Source organism: Microtus oregoni, unplaced genomic scaffold, assembly GCF_018167655.1.
Source record: "Microtus oregoni isolate MIOR12 unplaced genomic scaffold, Mior012 000001F_ref0000356, whole genome shotgun sequence".
Lineage (NCBI taxonomy): Eukaryota > Metazoa > Chordata > Mammalia > Rodentia > Cricetidae > Microtus > Microtus oregoni.
Window position 1 is genome coordinate 24,675,710 of NW_024543060.1, and position 17,598 is coordinate 24,693,307.

The 17,598-nt window shown below is 39.2% G+C and overlaps 1 protein-coding gene across 3 annotated transcripts in view; it reads left to right on the forward strand.

The window, feature by feature from the left end:
* Tdrd3 (tudor domain containing 3) overlaps window positions 1-17,598 on the forward strand; it is a 145,417-nt gene that overhangs the window by 57,386 nt on the left and 70,433 nt on the right. For all 3 annotated transcript variants that reach the window (XM_041670509.1, XM_041670494.1, XM_041670500.1), the window contains exons 2-3: window positions 6,780-6,864; window positions 8,197-8,262. In XM_041670509.1, coding sequence (XP_041526443.1) covers window positions 6,780-6,864; window positions 8,197-8,262 — 151 coding nt within the window. The remainder of the gene's footprint in view (window positions 1-6,779; window positions 6,865-8,196; window positions 8,263-17,598) is intronic.

The following is a 17,598-nucleotide window of genomic DNA, read 5'->3' on the forward strand; positions in this document are numbered from 1 at the left end:
TTTCATAAGCTAACTATCACCTTTATCTGTCTGTCTGACTGTCTGCTGTCTGTCTAGTTTCTCCATCCATCCATGTGTATTTGTGTGTGCACTTGTGTATCTTGGTGCTGCATAGAGGTCAGAGCACAACTTGCCACCATATGGGCTCCAGGGGTCAAACAGGAGTCATCTGGCCTGATGGCAAGTGCGGTGTTTTTTTTGTTTTTTGTTTTTGTTTTTTTTTTTTTAAACTGAGCCTTTTTGCTAATTCAGGGAAGCATTTAGAAAAACAAATATTTAAAAAATTTTTTGGGATTAAAATATAATTGCAGAATTTCCCCTTCTTTCCTTCCTCTAGAGCAGTGGTTCTCAACCTTCCCAATGCTGTGACCCTTTAATACAGTTCCTCATGTTGTGGTGACTCCCAACCATAAAATTATTTTTATTGCATAACTATAATTTTGCTACTATCATAAATGCCGCTATTATTGTAATCTAAATATTGGATATGTAGGATATCTGATATGTGACACCTTTGGGGGTCGAATGGCTCACAGGCTGAGAACTACTGCTCTAAACCTTTCCATATGTCCCTCCTTGCTCTCTTGCAAATTAATGGCCTCTATTTTTATTAATTGTTGTTACATACATTTATGTATGAATATAAGCATATGTATTCCTAAAGACATAAATACAGACGGCTTAGTTTACATAATGTTACTTGCATGTGTTTTTTTGGGACTGACTATTTGATATTGGATCATCAAGGCGTACTTTTTGCTGGGGAAGACTATTCCAAGGAAGATTTTTCTTTTCTTTCTTTTTTTATTTTAAATTACCTTCTTGAAAATTTTGTGAGCTGATTACGTTTGTGTTTTAAAGCAGCATTATTTGAAGATAAAGCCAGTGAGGAACTATTAATCAGTTTTCCCCCCCCTGAAATGTAGCCCTTCAGTGTCTCGCCTGTCAATAAAATATATTCAGATGTATTTTTGTAGTTTAGTGGTGAGGGGTTTGTAATATTACTGTTTGAAAGTCTCAGATGGAGAAGGCACAGATGAGCGCATTGTTGGCTGTTCCAGTAACAGCTGCTCTCTGGAGTCTGGACTCACAGATGGCACAAGGAACTGATTGTAATTCCTCTCCCTGGTGGCCCATTGGGCAGGTGTGTACAGGGAGTTTATGCAGTGTACCTGCTCCAATTTTCAATTCCTTTTCCTGGTGACAGCCTGATTTGGTGAACACTGTTGTTCCTGGTTGCTGAGTTCTGTGGCTACAGAACATTTTGTTACTTTTTACTTTTACCACTTGCCTTATTCATTGTTAGCAGTGACATTTTCAGTGTTTATAAAAGAGAGTAATGTATAAATGCCACATATTGATTAAGTTAGGCTAATCCTTTTGTGAAATAGCCAAGTATTTATAGAAGGGGTCCTAAAATGCAAGAGCTGAGAGTAGATGCTCTGTTGATTGACAGTTTTGCAGTAAAGCTGGAGTAAGCTTTAGAAAGTGAGCAGGGAGACTTGTTAAGCTTGGAAACCAAGACTCAGACTCACTTTGTAATTTTCTATACACAGAAACTATTACGAGGCAGTGTTGGAAAGGTACTGTATGCTATCCTATTCCTATTTATGTGAAGGTAGCTCCTCTTCCTTCATTAGTGATAGTGTTGTGGTTTGCATTTGTATTTGAACTCTTGATGCACAGCTGGTGGAGTGTTTGGGAGACTGTAAAAGTGAGTCAGTTGGGATGGGCCTCTAAATTTGATAGCCTGGCCTGACTTCCTAACTTCTCTGCTTCCTGAGTGTGGATACAGTGTGACCATCTATCTACCTTTTGATCTTGCCTCCATGTCTTCTCTGCCATGATAGTTTGCAGCCCTGATAAAGCTGGACTCCCAAGTAATCTCTTCCTCAAGTTTGTTATTATCAGATATTTGGACCCATCAATGAGAAATGACTGAAGAACTTATATGATGTGGGATTTCTGTCTGTATCCTGTGATTACCATTGATTAATAAAGGAACTGCTTTGGGCTTGTAGCAGGGTAGAAGAGAGCTAGGCGGGGAAAACTAAACTGAATGCTGGGAGAAAAAAAAGGTGGCGTTAGAGAGAAGCCAGGTAGCCCTGCCAGAGACATACGTTGGATGGAACTATGCTGGTGAGCCACAGCCACATGGTGATGTGCAGATTATTAGAAATGGGTTAAATTTAGATGTAAGAGCTAGCCCAAAACAAGCTAGAGCTAATAGGCCAAGAAGTAATTTATTTAATATAGTTTCTGTGTGGTTATTTTGGGGCTGAGAAGCTGAAAACAAACAAGTGACCTCATACAACACTTACATAGACTTTCTCTTTTTATTTTTTCGTAAGAATGGGTATTTTAAATTGTTTTTTAATAACCTTTTACTCTCCTCATTTGTTTACATTTGTTTCCTGATCTTTTACTATGAAGTGTGTGTCTTCACACTTAGGAGTGTGTGTCTGTGTTAAGTTTCAAGTTGATTAAGAAATTGAATTACACAAATATTGATGTATTGGGGTTCTCTATAGTGTCACTCATAGAAAATGAATCTCTAGTTATATATAGAAAGGAATTTATTAGAATGACTTACAGACTACAGCCCAACTAATCCAACAACGGTGCCTATGAACAGAAAATCCAAGAATCCAGTAGTTTCACAGTCTACAAGGCTGGATGTCTCAGCTGGTCTTCAGTATACACTGGAATTCTGAAGAAATAGGCGCTAATGGACTTGCTAGCAAGAGCAAGGGCGAATAGGCAAAGAGCAAAAGCTTCCTTCTTCCATGTCCTGATAATAGGCTTCCAGCAGAAGGTGTGACCCAGATTAAAGGTAAATTTCTGGATTAAAGGCATGTCTACCTACTCCAAAGATCTGAATTAGAAGTGGATCTTTCTACCTCTAATTAAGCAAAGTTCCTTACAGCTGTGCCCTCCATTTTTGGTTTTAGTTAATTCCAGATATAGTCAAGATGACAACCAAGAATAACCATCAGAATTGGCTTGCATAGATCATACTCCTTTTCTTTTCTCTTTCTTTCGTTCTTTCGTTCTTTCTTCCTTTCTTCCTTTCTTTCTTTCTTTTGTTTTTTTCGAGACAGGGTTTCTCTGTAGCTTTGGTGCCTGTCCTGGAACTAGCTCTTGTAGACCAGGCTGGCCTCGAACTCCCAGAGATCCACCTGCCTCTGCCTCCCGAGTGCTGGGATTAAAGGCGTGCGCCACCACCGCTCGGCTCATATTCTTATAAATAATTAGTTGTTTGATAAATACGACTCTGTTACAGAGTAAGACTATTGAGATGGGAATTGGGACATTTTTGGTTCTATTTTTCTATCAACTAAGTTTTTATTTTCAACAAATTTAATATATCTGGGACTTCTTTCTTCATATGTAAAATTGATGGTATAAAGTTTGGTTACTTTAGAAGATTTGATTCAGTCTATTTGATAGCTGTTGTCCTTTAAGTCTAAAGGGTTACCTTTTTAGGAGATAGGTCAGTATTCTGTTAGTCATTGCATTCTGTGTCCTCATGTGCAAGAGGCTGGAAAGTTGTGCTTTTGTAACCGCTCCATCGGCATTTAACATACCACTCATTTCCCTTGGTTTCCCTGTTGCTTTCTCAATTTAGGCTCAGACTAGACTTATAGTTCCGTCCTCAATTTCCAATCACAATGTTCAAGGATAGTTTCACACTTTCATATTTTGGCATTTAATATTCCTTTTCCATACAGTTTTCCTTTCCCCAAACTACTTAGCCTTCCTTCACATTTCATTTGTGACAACTACATTGGCGTTGTAAATACCTATCTGTATGCTGTATTAAACTGTGTGGATGACAATCAACTCCTTGAAGGACAGTGTAAAAATTTCATCATTATATCACAGGGCTTAATTAATATTTATAGAAGTAAATTTAGATGATGGTTAATTAGAATTTCATGTACATATAATAGTAATGAACATATGAAAAATGAGAGAATAAAGGAAATTACCATAGTTGTTTTGACTTAGAAGTAATGTTTAAATATCTGAGATTACTTTACACATCTGCATTTCATGGTCCCTCCTGTACTCTCGTTCCTATCTACTGTCTATTTACTTTTAGTGGCTTACTTACATAAGAACTGTCTTCTCCCTGCTACCCATTAAAGTACTTGTTTTCATTCAGGATTTTAGTTTATGACTATTATGGTTCTAAGCATTAGTAGTACCCTTTAGTTACACACACACACACACACACACACACACACACACACACAGCATGCACACACTCACACACACATGCATACACTTTTATATATTTGGTTTTATCATAGACTTATCAACTTTGATTTACTGTCCTGTATAGCCATATTTACATTTATTTTCCCTGGCTACCTTCATTTGGAGATATCTTTAATTTTCTGCTGTGAAGTTGTTACTTCCTCCTACCTCTCTGTCCACTTCTTTGTCACTCCTTTTACCCCTCCACCTGTGTGTGTGTGTGTGTGTGTGTGTGTGTGTGTGTGTTTGTGTGTGTATGAGACAGTATCTGGTTTTGTAATTCTGAAATTCATTATGTAGGCTAGTCTGGCTTCAGACTTTTGATAGTCTTTCTACCTCTGCCTTCCAAATCTTGGTATTAAAGTAGGTGCCACTATACCAAGCTTGTTCACTCCTTGTTTCTTTGCTGTTTCAAAATAAGATTCACATTTTGGCTTCCAAGATGGCTCAATAGGTAAAGGTACTTGCTAGGAACCTAAGTTTAATCCTATGTAAAAGGGGAAGGGGGGAAATAACAGAGCTGTCTTCTGATTTCCACATTTATACTGTAGTACATGTGCACACACCTCAAACAAATGCACAAATAACATAAAAATGTACATTTATAAATGTTTTAGAATTAGCACAGTATTGGAGGTAAATGGTGGAGTTACTGACTCATCAAGAATGGGTTTGAGATAATTGTTGGATTAGCTGTTAGACCAGTTCTCTGAGTACTAGGAGAATGTGGTTAGTGATGATGGACGGTGGCTTTAGCCCATTGGTTAAACAAGTTGATGTTGATTATAAAACATTTGAGATGCTGTTGGAAGTTTTTATAAGATGGTTTATACTTGAATCATAGAATTTATTCACAAACCAACCAACCAACCCTGTATTGCATGTGGGTTAATTGAATGGGTAGAGGTAGTTTTTTCTCCTTTGGATACAGCAGTTTCTCCACTCTTAAATTAATTATTGTTTTGTCCAAATGTAAGATTGAGTTGGTGTAGCATGATTAATAAGAAGTGGCATGAATAATAAAAACCCAGTGACAGATACTGGGGTTCAAGCTGAAAGATCAGAGAAACAAACCAGCCAACCTCTAGAGAGCTCTTTCCTCTAAGAAATCATCAGACTGGAAAGAGAGTGAGTTCTTGTCTTATCCCACTTTATATTCCTCACTAGTGCTGGGATTAAAAGTGTGCACCACCACTGCCTGGCCTCTCTGGCTAGCTAGTGTAGCTTCTGGGATTAAAGGTGTGTGCCACCACTGCCTGGCCTCTCTGGCTAGCTAGTATAGCTTCTGGGATTAAAGGTGTGTGCCACCACTGCCTGGCCTCTCTGGCTAGCTAGTGTAGCTTTTGGGATTAAAGGTGTGTGCCACCACTGCTGGGCCTGTATGGCTGACTAGTGTGGCTATATTTGCACTCTGATCGTCAGGCAAGCTTTATTTATTAAAACACAAATAAAATATCGCTATAAATTGGACTGAGAAAACGAACATTAGGATAATAAGGTGATGATTTAAGAAACATAAAAGGTAAAGGCTGTACTGTAAAGGCCGCCTTTCCTGTGTCCCTTAGAGTAAGTAGTGCTTATTGAAGGATTCTTGAGTACGTGGTATTAAAGAAGGGATGTGAGAAGATAATGTGGCCAAGAATCCAGGAGGAAATTTACTTGTTCTTAGTTTGTTCAAGTTTAAAAGTGTGGTTATTTTAATCTTAATTTTGCAGTGTAGCTCCACCTCTTTTAAAAGCTCACTGCATTGGCAGATAGTCGAGCAAAAATTGTTTCTATCATTGCAAAGAGTAGCTCATACACAGAATGAATGTAACTAACTTTTCTCAGAAAGCATATGAATAATTTTGTTCACCCAATATCTCATTAAAGGTACAAAGAAATGTAACATGTGGGCCTGCTTGTCGGGGTTTCTGTCTTCCTACCAGGTCCCACAGCCGGCAAGCCCCAAAGAAAATCACACAGAGATCTCCATAAGTTATAAAACTGATTTGCCCTACTTATTAGCTTTTGTAGCTTGTATTAACCCATTATTCTTATCTATGTTATCCACATTGCTCAGTACCTTTCTCAGTGGGGCAGCTCACATCTTGCTTCTTCGGTGGTCTGAGCAGAACTGGGAGGAATGGGCTTCCTCCTTTTTAGCATTCTCCTGTTCTCATTGTCCTGCCTCTACTTCCTGTCTGGTTGATCCACCTATACTTTTTGCCTGGCCAATCAGTGTTTATTTAAAACATAATTGACAGAATACAGACAATTCTCTCATACCAAAGAAAGATACACACACACACACACACACACACACACACACACGGTTGTTATAGATTATTAAAGATTATCTATCTATCTATCTATCTATCTATCTATCTATCTATCTATCTCCTGAACTAGTGTCAGAATAGTATATAGACTGGAATGTTCAGTATTTCCTAGTATTTAATAGAAAACTGCATATTGTAAACTTTTGTTTAATATTGGGTTTAGGTAATAATTAGCTGTTTATTTTATTTTAACAGGTATCTTTCAGATGAAGGTATTGAAGCGTGTACAAGCTCTCCTGGCAAAGTTAATATAAATGACATCATCCTGATTGCTCTCAATGTAGGTTAAGTTTATTAACTTTTATTAGACCCTTTTTAAAATTAAAGTTGTTCCAATGAAAACTATATCATAAACTATGTTATGATAAATAATATAGAGGAAATCTTTAATTGTTCACCTTTTTAAGTTATAGAGATGTATGTTGAATTTAGTGACCTACTCTTAACTAGTTGTAAATATCAGAGAGAGTACAATGAGAAAGGAAAAGTTCATTAGTTGTAGAATCCATCCTATTTTTTATCAGCTTTGTAATAGAAAGAACTGACGATTCTTTAAAACATTTTTCCACTTAATTTGCATTAAAACTTTAACTGTAGCCTAAATTTATTTAAAAAACTTGATTTGTTTATTTTATCTCAAGGATATGAGTGTTTTGCCTGCCCGTATAAATGTCTGTGTCTGGTGTTCTGGGGAATCAAATGAGGTTGCCAGATCCTCAGGTGGTTGTTAGCTACCATATGGGTACTGGTAACTCCACTGAGCCATCTCTCCACCTTCTATTTCTCCTTCCTAGATGTTTCCTTTATGTTCTGATTGAAAAAATTAAGTGCAGTCTTAATTTATTGAGCACTATTGGTGTTTACTACTTTAACAACACAATATATTATCTCTCTTCAGATATGTATCCATAGAAAGATCTTCCAGATTATCTTAAGGTTTTACTTCTGAGAGGATACCATTTTTATATGGACTGTGTAGTCTTCTCTTTAGCAGAGATGCTGTGATATTAGTAACTAGTTTCTGTTTGAGTTTTGGGTGCAGTGGTTTGCTGAGTTACATGTATTTCTGCATTTTTATAGTTAGCTGTTAATTTCCTGTTTTCTCTTTCTGTGATTGTACAAGCAGGGAAAATATTCCTGCTACAAAGCTGCTGCTGCTTTGCCATCCCTGTGACACCAGTCCCCGCTGTTTCCTTTGCTTTGCTATATTATGAATGTCAGAGCTGTTGGAGTAATTGGTTTTCATGTCTTTGAATATTAAGGTTATATAGGATTTAGTTGTTGTAACATACGGTGTTATTGTAGTTCAAAGCTGTCATTTGGTCTTTGGATTACGACATTAATTTTCAATAAGATCATAATGGATGTAATTTGTTAGAGATTTTGACTAAGAAGAAATGCCTCTCTCTCTTCCTGTTTGCTTTATTGGTACACTAAGCAATACAACCATTGGCTAAATAATTTGAAAATAGTGACTGTCTGCATACATTTTACAATTAGTTAAAGATGAAGATGTTTACTTAATGTTTGTTCATAAGACTGAATTTAGAGATATTTTTCTAATGAGATATTTTTCTATAATTCTATTTTAATAATGGAATGTTTATTTTAGACAGATTTGAGAACAATTGGCAAGAAGTTCCTTCCCAGTGACATCAACGGTGGAAAGGTAGAAAAGGTAAAGAAGGCTGCCTCTCGAGCTGTGCTGGTTGCCGCAGGACATGGAGTGTGCACTGAGTTACTAAACAGAGAGCCTGAGAGGTCACAGTTATAATGCTGTTTTGCTTCATATATAGAACACTATTAAAAGTAGAATTCTGGTGAATTTTAAATTTTAAAAACTTCATTTTTAAATGAATTATATATAAATAAATTTATATTTAAAATCAATTATAAATACATAATATTAACTTGGCATGTAACGCTCATCCTGTTGTTAAAGTGCGGGACAAGTCCCCTTGTCTTTGTTTATGTTTTAGATTCCTTCATAGGTGGTCACTGAGTTTACTCAGTCTGTTTAGGAACATAAAAGTGTAAGACGATTAGGACTTCAGCAGTTCGGCAAAGATGCATGTTTGGTTGCTCTTTTTATTGTGTTTTTTACATAGAGGCGTTCTTACCAATTTATTCAGCTGTCTCATTTTTTAATACGGAAATACCCTTTAAAGATAATCAGGTACAGACGATATTTCCTGCACATTTCTCTTTAGTTTTTTAAATTTTATAATGTATATTGTTATAGTAAAGAAATTAAAATTGCTGCTGGTAATGTTTTGAACTGTTAGTCTAATTTCTTAGCTGCAGAGGGAGTGGAGAGCATGTGGTTACTTGTCCTGCAGGTAGTTCTGTGTAGATTGTCATCGCCACACCTTTCCTTCTGTTTACCTGGAAACTTTTGCTTAGTGTTAGTTTTTAGTGTTGTTTTCTAATGTGTTTTATAGACTCCTCTGCGATTTGTTTACATTTCACTTTTGACTACAAAAATAGTTGTTTTCAGATGTAGTTTCCTAACTGGGTTCCCCTTGGTCCCCAAACTATCCTTATTCCTACCTGAGTTTCCAGCCTGAATATGGAACCTGGTCATTTGCATTTTTTCCCTTTAAGAGGATGTTGGGCTTACTGTCCCAGAAACATCCTTAGAAAACCGCTGCATTATAACTGCAGATTGGGCAGCAATGGTGGCCTGCCCTGATGAGTATAGTAATTACACAAGTGTGCATGCACAACTGTATACTAGTTTTATTAAGAAAATGAGAGCTAGCCGGGTGGTGGTGGCATATGTCTTTAGTTCCAGCACTGGGGAGGGAGATGCAGGCGGATCTCTGAGTTTGAGGCCAGCCTGGTCTACAGAGGGAGTCCCAGGACAGCCAGGGCTAGAAGAAAGAAAGTGAGCTTACTATAATACTGCTTTTTCATTGTCTCTGTCCTTAAGGCTCAGAGCCCGCACTGCCTTGAGCTCACCGGTAGATGGAGGCATTCTTTGTTTTAACTGTTTTCTCAGCACAGTTTTGCTCTTCAAAGTGTATGCAGTATTTTGTAAACGTTTCCTTTGAAAGCAATTGATAACAATTAACAAAAATTTGCAACCTGAAATCTTTGTGATACGTATTATCACTTAATACATCCTTAAATGTGATGCTAGTTTATATATAGAATGAATAGATAAAAGACTCCCTTTCATATGTAATAGAAATTGCTAGATTATTCTTTTTCTGTTCTTCCTTATTGGCTACATTTTCCCCTTTACTAGCTGCTGCTGACGAGATTTAATGCCTCTCACTGTAGGAATGAAAATGTTTTCAAACAGCTTTAATAGAAAATTTTAAAAGCTGATACACAGATTGTACTCATTTTGTTGGCCATTAGTTAGAACTCCACACACTGTATTTGAATACAGTTATATTTAGGCTAAATATTCAAGGGGTATATAGTTGATATGAATTAAAGATCAGTAGAACTCACATACTTTATTTGTACTTTTATTAGAAAGATTTACTACCTAGCATTCCATCCTGTTAATAATGCCTGATTGTTATAAAGACATGATTCTAGAATTATCTTTCATTAATTTGCATATGCTACAGTTCTAGTTTAAAATGTGCTTTATCTTAATCTGTAAATATGCTATAGGGAAATGCTATTTTAATTATTAATCTGCCTATCTTTTACTTTGCTGTGCTAATTATTATGGAAAGTATACTTAAATATGATGCTAATTGATATATAGGATGAATAGATAAAAATAATCCCTTTCAAATGAAATAGAAACTGCTAGATCCTTCTTTTGTTTTGTTTTGTTCTTTTCTCAAAGCCACAGTTTCCCCTTCCTCTCCTCTTTCCAGTCTTTTCCCTGCACATCCCTCTACCCCAGATCCACTTCTCCTGTTTCCTTTCAGAAAAGGGCAGGCATATTAAGTTGCAGTAAGACTAAGCACATCCTCTTGTATTAAGGCTAAATGAGGCAGTGCAGTAGGAGGAAGCAGAAGAGTCAGAGACACCCCCACACCCACTGTTAGGCATGCCATAAGAACATCAAGCTATTCAACCATAATAAATATGCAGAGTGCCTAGGTCAGTCTCATGCACACTCCCTGATAGGTGGTTCAGTCTCTGTAGTCCCCTGTGGGCCCTGATCCTATGGGTTTTCTTGTGGTGTCCCTTGACCTCTCTGGCTCCTATAATCTTTCCTCCCCACTTCCACAGGATTCCCCAAGCTCTGCCTAATGTTGGTCTGTGCCTCTCTGTATCTGCTTACATCAGTTGCTGGATGCAGCCTCCCTGATAATGATTATGTTAGTCTCTGATCTACAAGTATAGCAGAGTAGCTAGATAATTCTTTTTCTGTAGTGTGATTAATAAAAGCTCAGAGACAGATATTGGGGTTCAACCTGAAGACCAGAAAAGCAAAACAGCTAGCTACTGACTTTACTTTGATGTTAGTCTGAAAATGGTGAACCTGCCTCCAGGAAATCTCAGAATGCAACTGAGTCTGAGTGTTGTCTCCTCTCGTTTCATAATCCTCTCTAGTTCTGGGATTAAGGACATGCACCACTACTGCCCAGTTTCTTTGGCAAGCTAGTGTGGCTGCTGGGATCAAAGGTGTGTGACATCACTGCCTGGTCTGTAAGACTGGCCAGTGTGGCTGTTTTACTCCCTCATCTTCAGCCACTACATTTTCATTGCTTATATTTTTTCTTTCACTGGCTGCTTCTGACATGCCATGTAATTGATGGATTTTGGTAGAAAACAATATTTTCTAGTTTTCATCTTATATTAGGAAAGGAAGAAAGGATAGTAAGAGAGGTGAGCAGAAGAAAGGAGTTTGAGAGGGAAACAGAGAGTAACCTAGATTTCATAGTTAGTTCCCAGACATAGCAAACTGGAAAACAACTTTCCAGTATTCTGACCAACATTAAAAAGCAAGTGTATAGTATATGTCTTAATAGGCAGGGGAATCACGTTTCATATTAGGTATGGAAGGGGATGATGTAATAGGAACCAGTAACAGATTAGGAAGATATGAGGACAACCACTGGCCTTACCCAAACCCTATTTCTCTAGATTATTAAGTTTTGTGATTTTTGGCAAATTATTTAATCTTTATGTTCGTATCGTTAAGATATTATTCCCTCATGCCATTGAAGAGATAAGTGATGTTGCACATGAAGTGTTCAGTGCAGCACAGTGCACATGGTGGCTTTGACATACTATGGGCCATTCAGGATGGCGTGTTTGTCTCAGAACTCAAACAGTGCATAAGTGCTGATTGCCTCTGCTCGGTTACTGCGGGCTCCAAGAGAATTCACTGAGAAGCAAGCAAATGGACTCATTTTTGTTGTCTGGATTCAGCCCCAAACCTCCTTCAGCCAGGCTAATCATTGAGGTAGGATCAAAGGTGGCTTGAAGCTGCTCTGACTGATTCTACTGAATTTCTAGCCTGTCTGTGATACTCCCATTTCAAAGAGAGAAAGTCATTTGAAGATTGGGGAACGTTTCCCCAAGTATTTAGAAGCAAGGGAGGTGTGGGGACCATCATCTTTGTAGGAGCATCTCCCATTTGCCTTGCGTGGTTCTTTTAAAAGCCTCCCCTCGGCGTCCTCCTGCCCCTTTGGAAGTTATTCATCAGGCAGAGGCTCATCGTAGTGCAGTGTTCTGGAGCTTTTCAGGAAGACCAGCAATTCTCTTGGGAGGTAGATGAGCGGAGTCTAAATTTCATTTCCCAAAAGGCTGAAGTCTGTGTCGTTGCTGTTATGATTAGTGAGACCAAGATAACATGATTTTCATGATTTGGCAATTTCAGATTAGGAATAAAGTGGAGAGCTAGTAGATTTGGAATCAGGTAAGAAAGGTAGGTTTGCAGTTAGATCTACACATGGAACTGGTTTACTCTGAATTTACAATCCAAGATGTCTTGGGCCTTCAGAAAGACACTGTCATCTGGATTTTTCAACTGAAGTCTTAGTCATTGCTATTATCACTGATTAATTTGGGAGAAAATAGAATTGCAAAAATTGAAATGACTTTATTACTAATTAATATAGCATTTCCCCTTGAGGGTCTTTCTCCTCTAATTCCTCTCTGTGACATTATTTTGAAATTTCATTGTACTCTGGATAGTGTTTGAGCATGACTTAGCTTTCAAGCAGAGACTTCAAACGTGGTGAAGGGGTGGACAGAGATTTTCCTGCAGGCTTCGCAGTCCAGGCCACAGGCTCTAATAGTTCTTCTTTTTCCTCCCTAGGCCCTAAGTTGGAGGCGGTGTATGTTTGTCTGTCTGTCTGTCTGTCTGTCTCTGTCTGTCTGTCTCTCTCTGTCTGTCTGCGTGTGTGAGAGAGAGAGGTGGTGGTATATGTTGTATCTCACACAACTTTTTTTCTGAGCTTTTTTGGGGTAGACTTTGTGACCCGAAGTCTTGGGACAGCTAGTAAGCTAGCAGCACAGAAATTGGAGACCATGGGAAATAATCATAATGTAAATGCAGTAAAATTATTTATTGTTTTTCTCTGTTCAATTTTAAAATTTTATTATTTTCATAGCAAGTTTAAAACAAGGTGTGAATGGTAAATGTAAGATGTGGCTCTGCTTCTTCCTCCAGATCATTGATGCATTGGTCTGGTCCATGGGGGAGGGGGGGCAGAAGTGAGGAACGGGGCTTGGTTAGCTGTGGGTATGGTGGAGATAGCCCTCTGGGAGAGGACTTCAGTGAATCAGCCCAGCTTTATTCCAGAGTATGTAAAATATATAGGATTGGGGAGCCTGGGGACAAAGGCTAATTTGCATTAAGTGGCACAGTCCTATCATAAGGCCTTGTATGTTGGAACAAGATGCTATAGCAGAACTCCCAGTATAAGTCTTAATTAATTACCGTACGTGCAGCAGGGGAGGCTTCTGGAATCAAACTATGCTAATGGTCTCTCTAGAGGCATCCAGGTTTATAGAGAGCTCTCAGTTAAGGTCAGTTCTCTGGGTCCACGGACACTTTCCATAAGGGCAGGTAGAGAGCAGAAAGTCTTGCTGGGGAGTGAGGAGAGGGTATCCTAATGTTGAGCTTTGGAAAAAGCTGTCAGGCCATGATAGACTGCAACCTCTGTCCAACAAGGCCTTCCAACAGCAGGACATGGCCCTGTTTCCAGCTTTGTGACCTGAACAGTTACTCGAGGACTTTTGCACCTTACTGAAGAATCCTAACAGGAAATGTGTTAGGTGTGTGAAACTCTCCTGTTTCACACACTAAATTTAATTTAAAGTTGTTTTCCATCTACTCTGTTAATTTAGTCACATAAGGCTGCTCACTTCAGATGGGGAACCAACAACTAACCAAAGCAGCGATTACACCAAATGTCCAATGAGTTACTGAGAGAGGTATGTGGGGGGGGGGGTTGCTTGCAGGAGCAGGTGTTGACTACCCAACAGGGCTAAAGATGCTCTCTGCATGGCCTGCAGGTGGCTCAGCAGGCTGGTGGCTCAGCAGGCTGGAGAATCTTCTCCAAGCATTGGGACTCACCATTCAGAACAGAGAAGACTCATCTTGGCATCCGTAGCTTTGGGGACCAGCATCATCAATCTTAAGCTTCAGCTCTGAGGGCCTTGTAAGGTGGTTTCCTCTGAGTCTCCTGAGTCTTCCTCCAGGATGGGATGTTTCAACTTGGAGGAAATTGTTACCCAACAGTTCAGTTCAGGAGTTAGTTCTTTTTAACTTGTTGTCCTCCTGCTGACAGCTGCATATGCCTTTTAAAATGCTCAACTGATTGAAGGCTTCAGTTTCACAAGGTGAAGTGACTGGCTCAGAGCCTCAGCGATACCAACGTGAGCCACAAGATGGCAACCTTGCCTTAAAATTCAGAGGGAACCCACGTAGTTCTCATTTAGAGGGTGAATGTTTTTAAGAAGAAAAAACTGGGAAAATGTCCCAATTTTAATTTAAAGTTGTTTTCCATATACTCTGTTAATTTAGTCTTCAGTAAATGATAGCTTATTAGTGTCCCATTTAGTGAATGAGTTATTAAAATTAAACATGTACTTGTATTTTTCAGAAAAATGAATAAAATAAGGAATTTGTGTTTTATTTACTAGGACTTAATAATAAAATTCTTATTATTTAGATCTCTATTCTTCTAAGTGTCTTAAACAAATAAGCTCTGAAAAGGGAAACAACACCAACCACCTTCAGAAGTATGTTCTGTCAGGAGCACACACTGAGCAGTGAAAGGCAGTGACCCTGGAGACTGTGGCTGCCCTGGGGGAAGTGGGAGCTCCGTGTGCTCCCTCCTGTGTCGTTTTCTTAACTACTCAAAGCTGTAGGGACAGTTTGTTTGCCTTGCTATTGTTCTTCCTACTGTGGCTTCTGTTGTTCAGGACTCTCAAGTTTGGGAAACAATTGCAGACATTTTCTGAAGGCTCTAAAATTCCTGAAGGATAGGCATTTCAGACTCTTACAGTAAATATACACCACACTTCTAATCTACACATTTTCCTTGTATTACTACCATTGCTCCCGTTATCTTACTGGTCTTGTATGTGCACATCACTTGAGACTGTGAGAGGATCTGGATTCCAGACAGCTTACCACTTTTGTCTTTCTCGGTCCCTAATGCTTGTGATCCTACGTCCTCCATTATTGGGGCATCAAGGCTGTTTAGAGCTTGTTCTTAGTAAAACCTTCTTTTGCTCTCTTTTTGGTTATTTGCTTGAGAATCTCCCCGGACTAATGTTAGATGATTGGTCTTTATTATCTGTACTCTTAGGAAAAGCAACAATTGCATGAATACAGCTTTTGTTGCTGCAGCACCCAAATGTCATCCAGCTGTAGGCAAACCGCTGTTTAGTCTGTAATTTCTGACTCAGCTGTACCTGCTCCTCTAATCTTCTGACCTCTTTTGCGTCCAGTTACAGACTAATATTCTCATCGCTCTGTGCACCCACGTTTGCTTTCGATGTTAGTTGTGGAATGCACAGTAGAAAAGACTTGCTTGAGTGAGACAGCTCTGTGTTTCATTCTGTTTCTGCACCATGGTCACTGATGGCTTCTGGTAAAGTATTCTTTCCCTGTGCTGTCAGTTTTATTTACACGAGGGTACATCAATGATGCTCATGTACCATGTGTTCCACAGGTGAATTCAACACTGCTGTAAAGCTCCAGCCCTGTCTTCTGCTGTATTGGCTTCATGTTAAATAAGTTACAGCATAGCACTGGAAAATCATTTTTGCTTTTTTTATTCTTTTTTATTTTTTGACATAGTGTTGTCAAATAAATCAGAATAGTTTGGAACTTGCTGTTTAGCTCAGGGTGCACTAAAATTTGTGATCCTCTGGGCCTCAGGCTCCCAGGTACTAGGATTACAGGGGTGCACTACTGCTTTCCCTTCAAGAGTATTGATCTTATTATTTATCTTATTTGTGGTGGTGTTTTATCTGCATGTATATCTGTGTGCCACATGTGTGCCTGGTACCTATGGAGGCCAGAAGAGGGCAGTAGATCTCTTGGAATGGAAGTTACAGATGGTTGTTGCTTGTTAGCCACTGTGGGCACTAGGAATGAAATCTGGATTGTCTGAAAGAGTATCAGTGCTCTTGACAGCGGATCCATCTCCCCAGCCCCAGAAATACTTTATTGTATTCAAACAGGTAAAAAATTATTAAACGTATTCATCTGTTGAGAGAGAGAGAAAAAGAGAGAGAAGAGACAGAGAGAGAATGAGAATGGTTATGTGTGTTTCCCTTGGTGAATGTGTGGAGGTCGGAAGACAACTTTCAGGGCCTCGGACTTGAGCTCTGGTCATCATGCTTTGTGGCCAGTGTTGGGGAATATTATTTTTAGGTGTGTGACTTTTGTTTATGCTACATTTGTTTAACTCTGTAAAGCTGTGATTCTTTGCCTGTCTAAAACAGCTGGTGGTCCTAAGAGTAGTGAGGCAGGAGTAAGGCTAGGCAGAGCTACCAGGCGGAGAGTTAAAAAAAAGAAATGAGGATGAAAAAGAGGGACAGTGAGACAAAAAGGAGAGGAGGACATCAGTGGCCAGCCACAGAGAAAGAAGTAAAGTAAGATGTATAGAAGTAAGAAAGATAAAAGCCCAGAGGCAAAAGGTAGTTGACTTAATTTAAGATAAGAAAAGCTGGCAAGAAACTAGCCAAAGTAAGGCTGGGCATTCACAAGAATAAGCCTTTGTGTATGATTTATTTGCGATCTGAGTGGTGGGTTCCCCCAAAAGACAAAATAATAAAACATCATGCAATATTTTGGTACCCCGTGTTGGTACCAATTATTGTCCTCTTTTTAACTTGTCTTTTAAACTTCAGCTATCCTAGTCAGCAGCTGCAACTCCACCACTATCAGCAGCAGCTAGGTCACAAGCAAGAGCCGCAGCCTGAAGAAATTCTGTTCCCTTAGGCACCGACTCTTTCAAAACTACTAAGAGAACTTATTTAAATCTCTGCTAAAGAATTCAAGATGCTCAGATCTTCCAACTGGAGTGGGAGGGAAATGGCAGGAGGGGAGGAGGTTGTAGTAATAGGGCAGCGGGGCTGCGTTCCTAGCACCCCGGCCGCCTGCTCGGCTAGCTTATGCCCGAAATAACAACATACAAACTGTATTCATTTAAACACCGCTTGGCCCATTTCTATCTAACCTCTTCTAGGCTAATTCTCACATATTAATTTAGCCCATTTCTAATCATCTGTGTTGCGCCCCTAGGTGCGCTTACCGGGAAGATTCTAGCCTATGTCCATCCTGGGTCGGAGCTTCATAGCGTGCGTCTGCCCAGGAGCCAGGAGCATGACGTCTCTCTCAGGCGTCTGCTCCCGAGAGAAGAGCTGTCGAGACTCTGACCTCACTTCCTCTTCCTCCCAGCATTTTGTTCTGTTTACTCCTCCCACCTATCCTCTAACCAATAAAATGGGCCAGGGCAGTTCCTTTATTAGCCAATGACCTTCCTCCATCAGGAGGTGGAAATTCTTAATAAATAAAAAAAAAGAATTCAAGATGCTTCTCTGACAGGCTGAATAGCAAGCAGCTCAC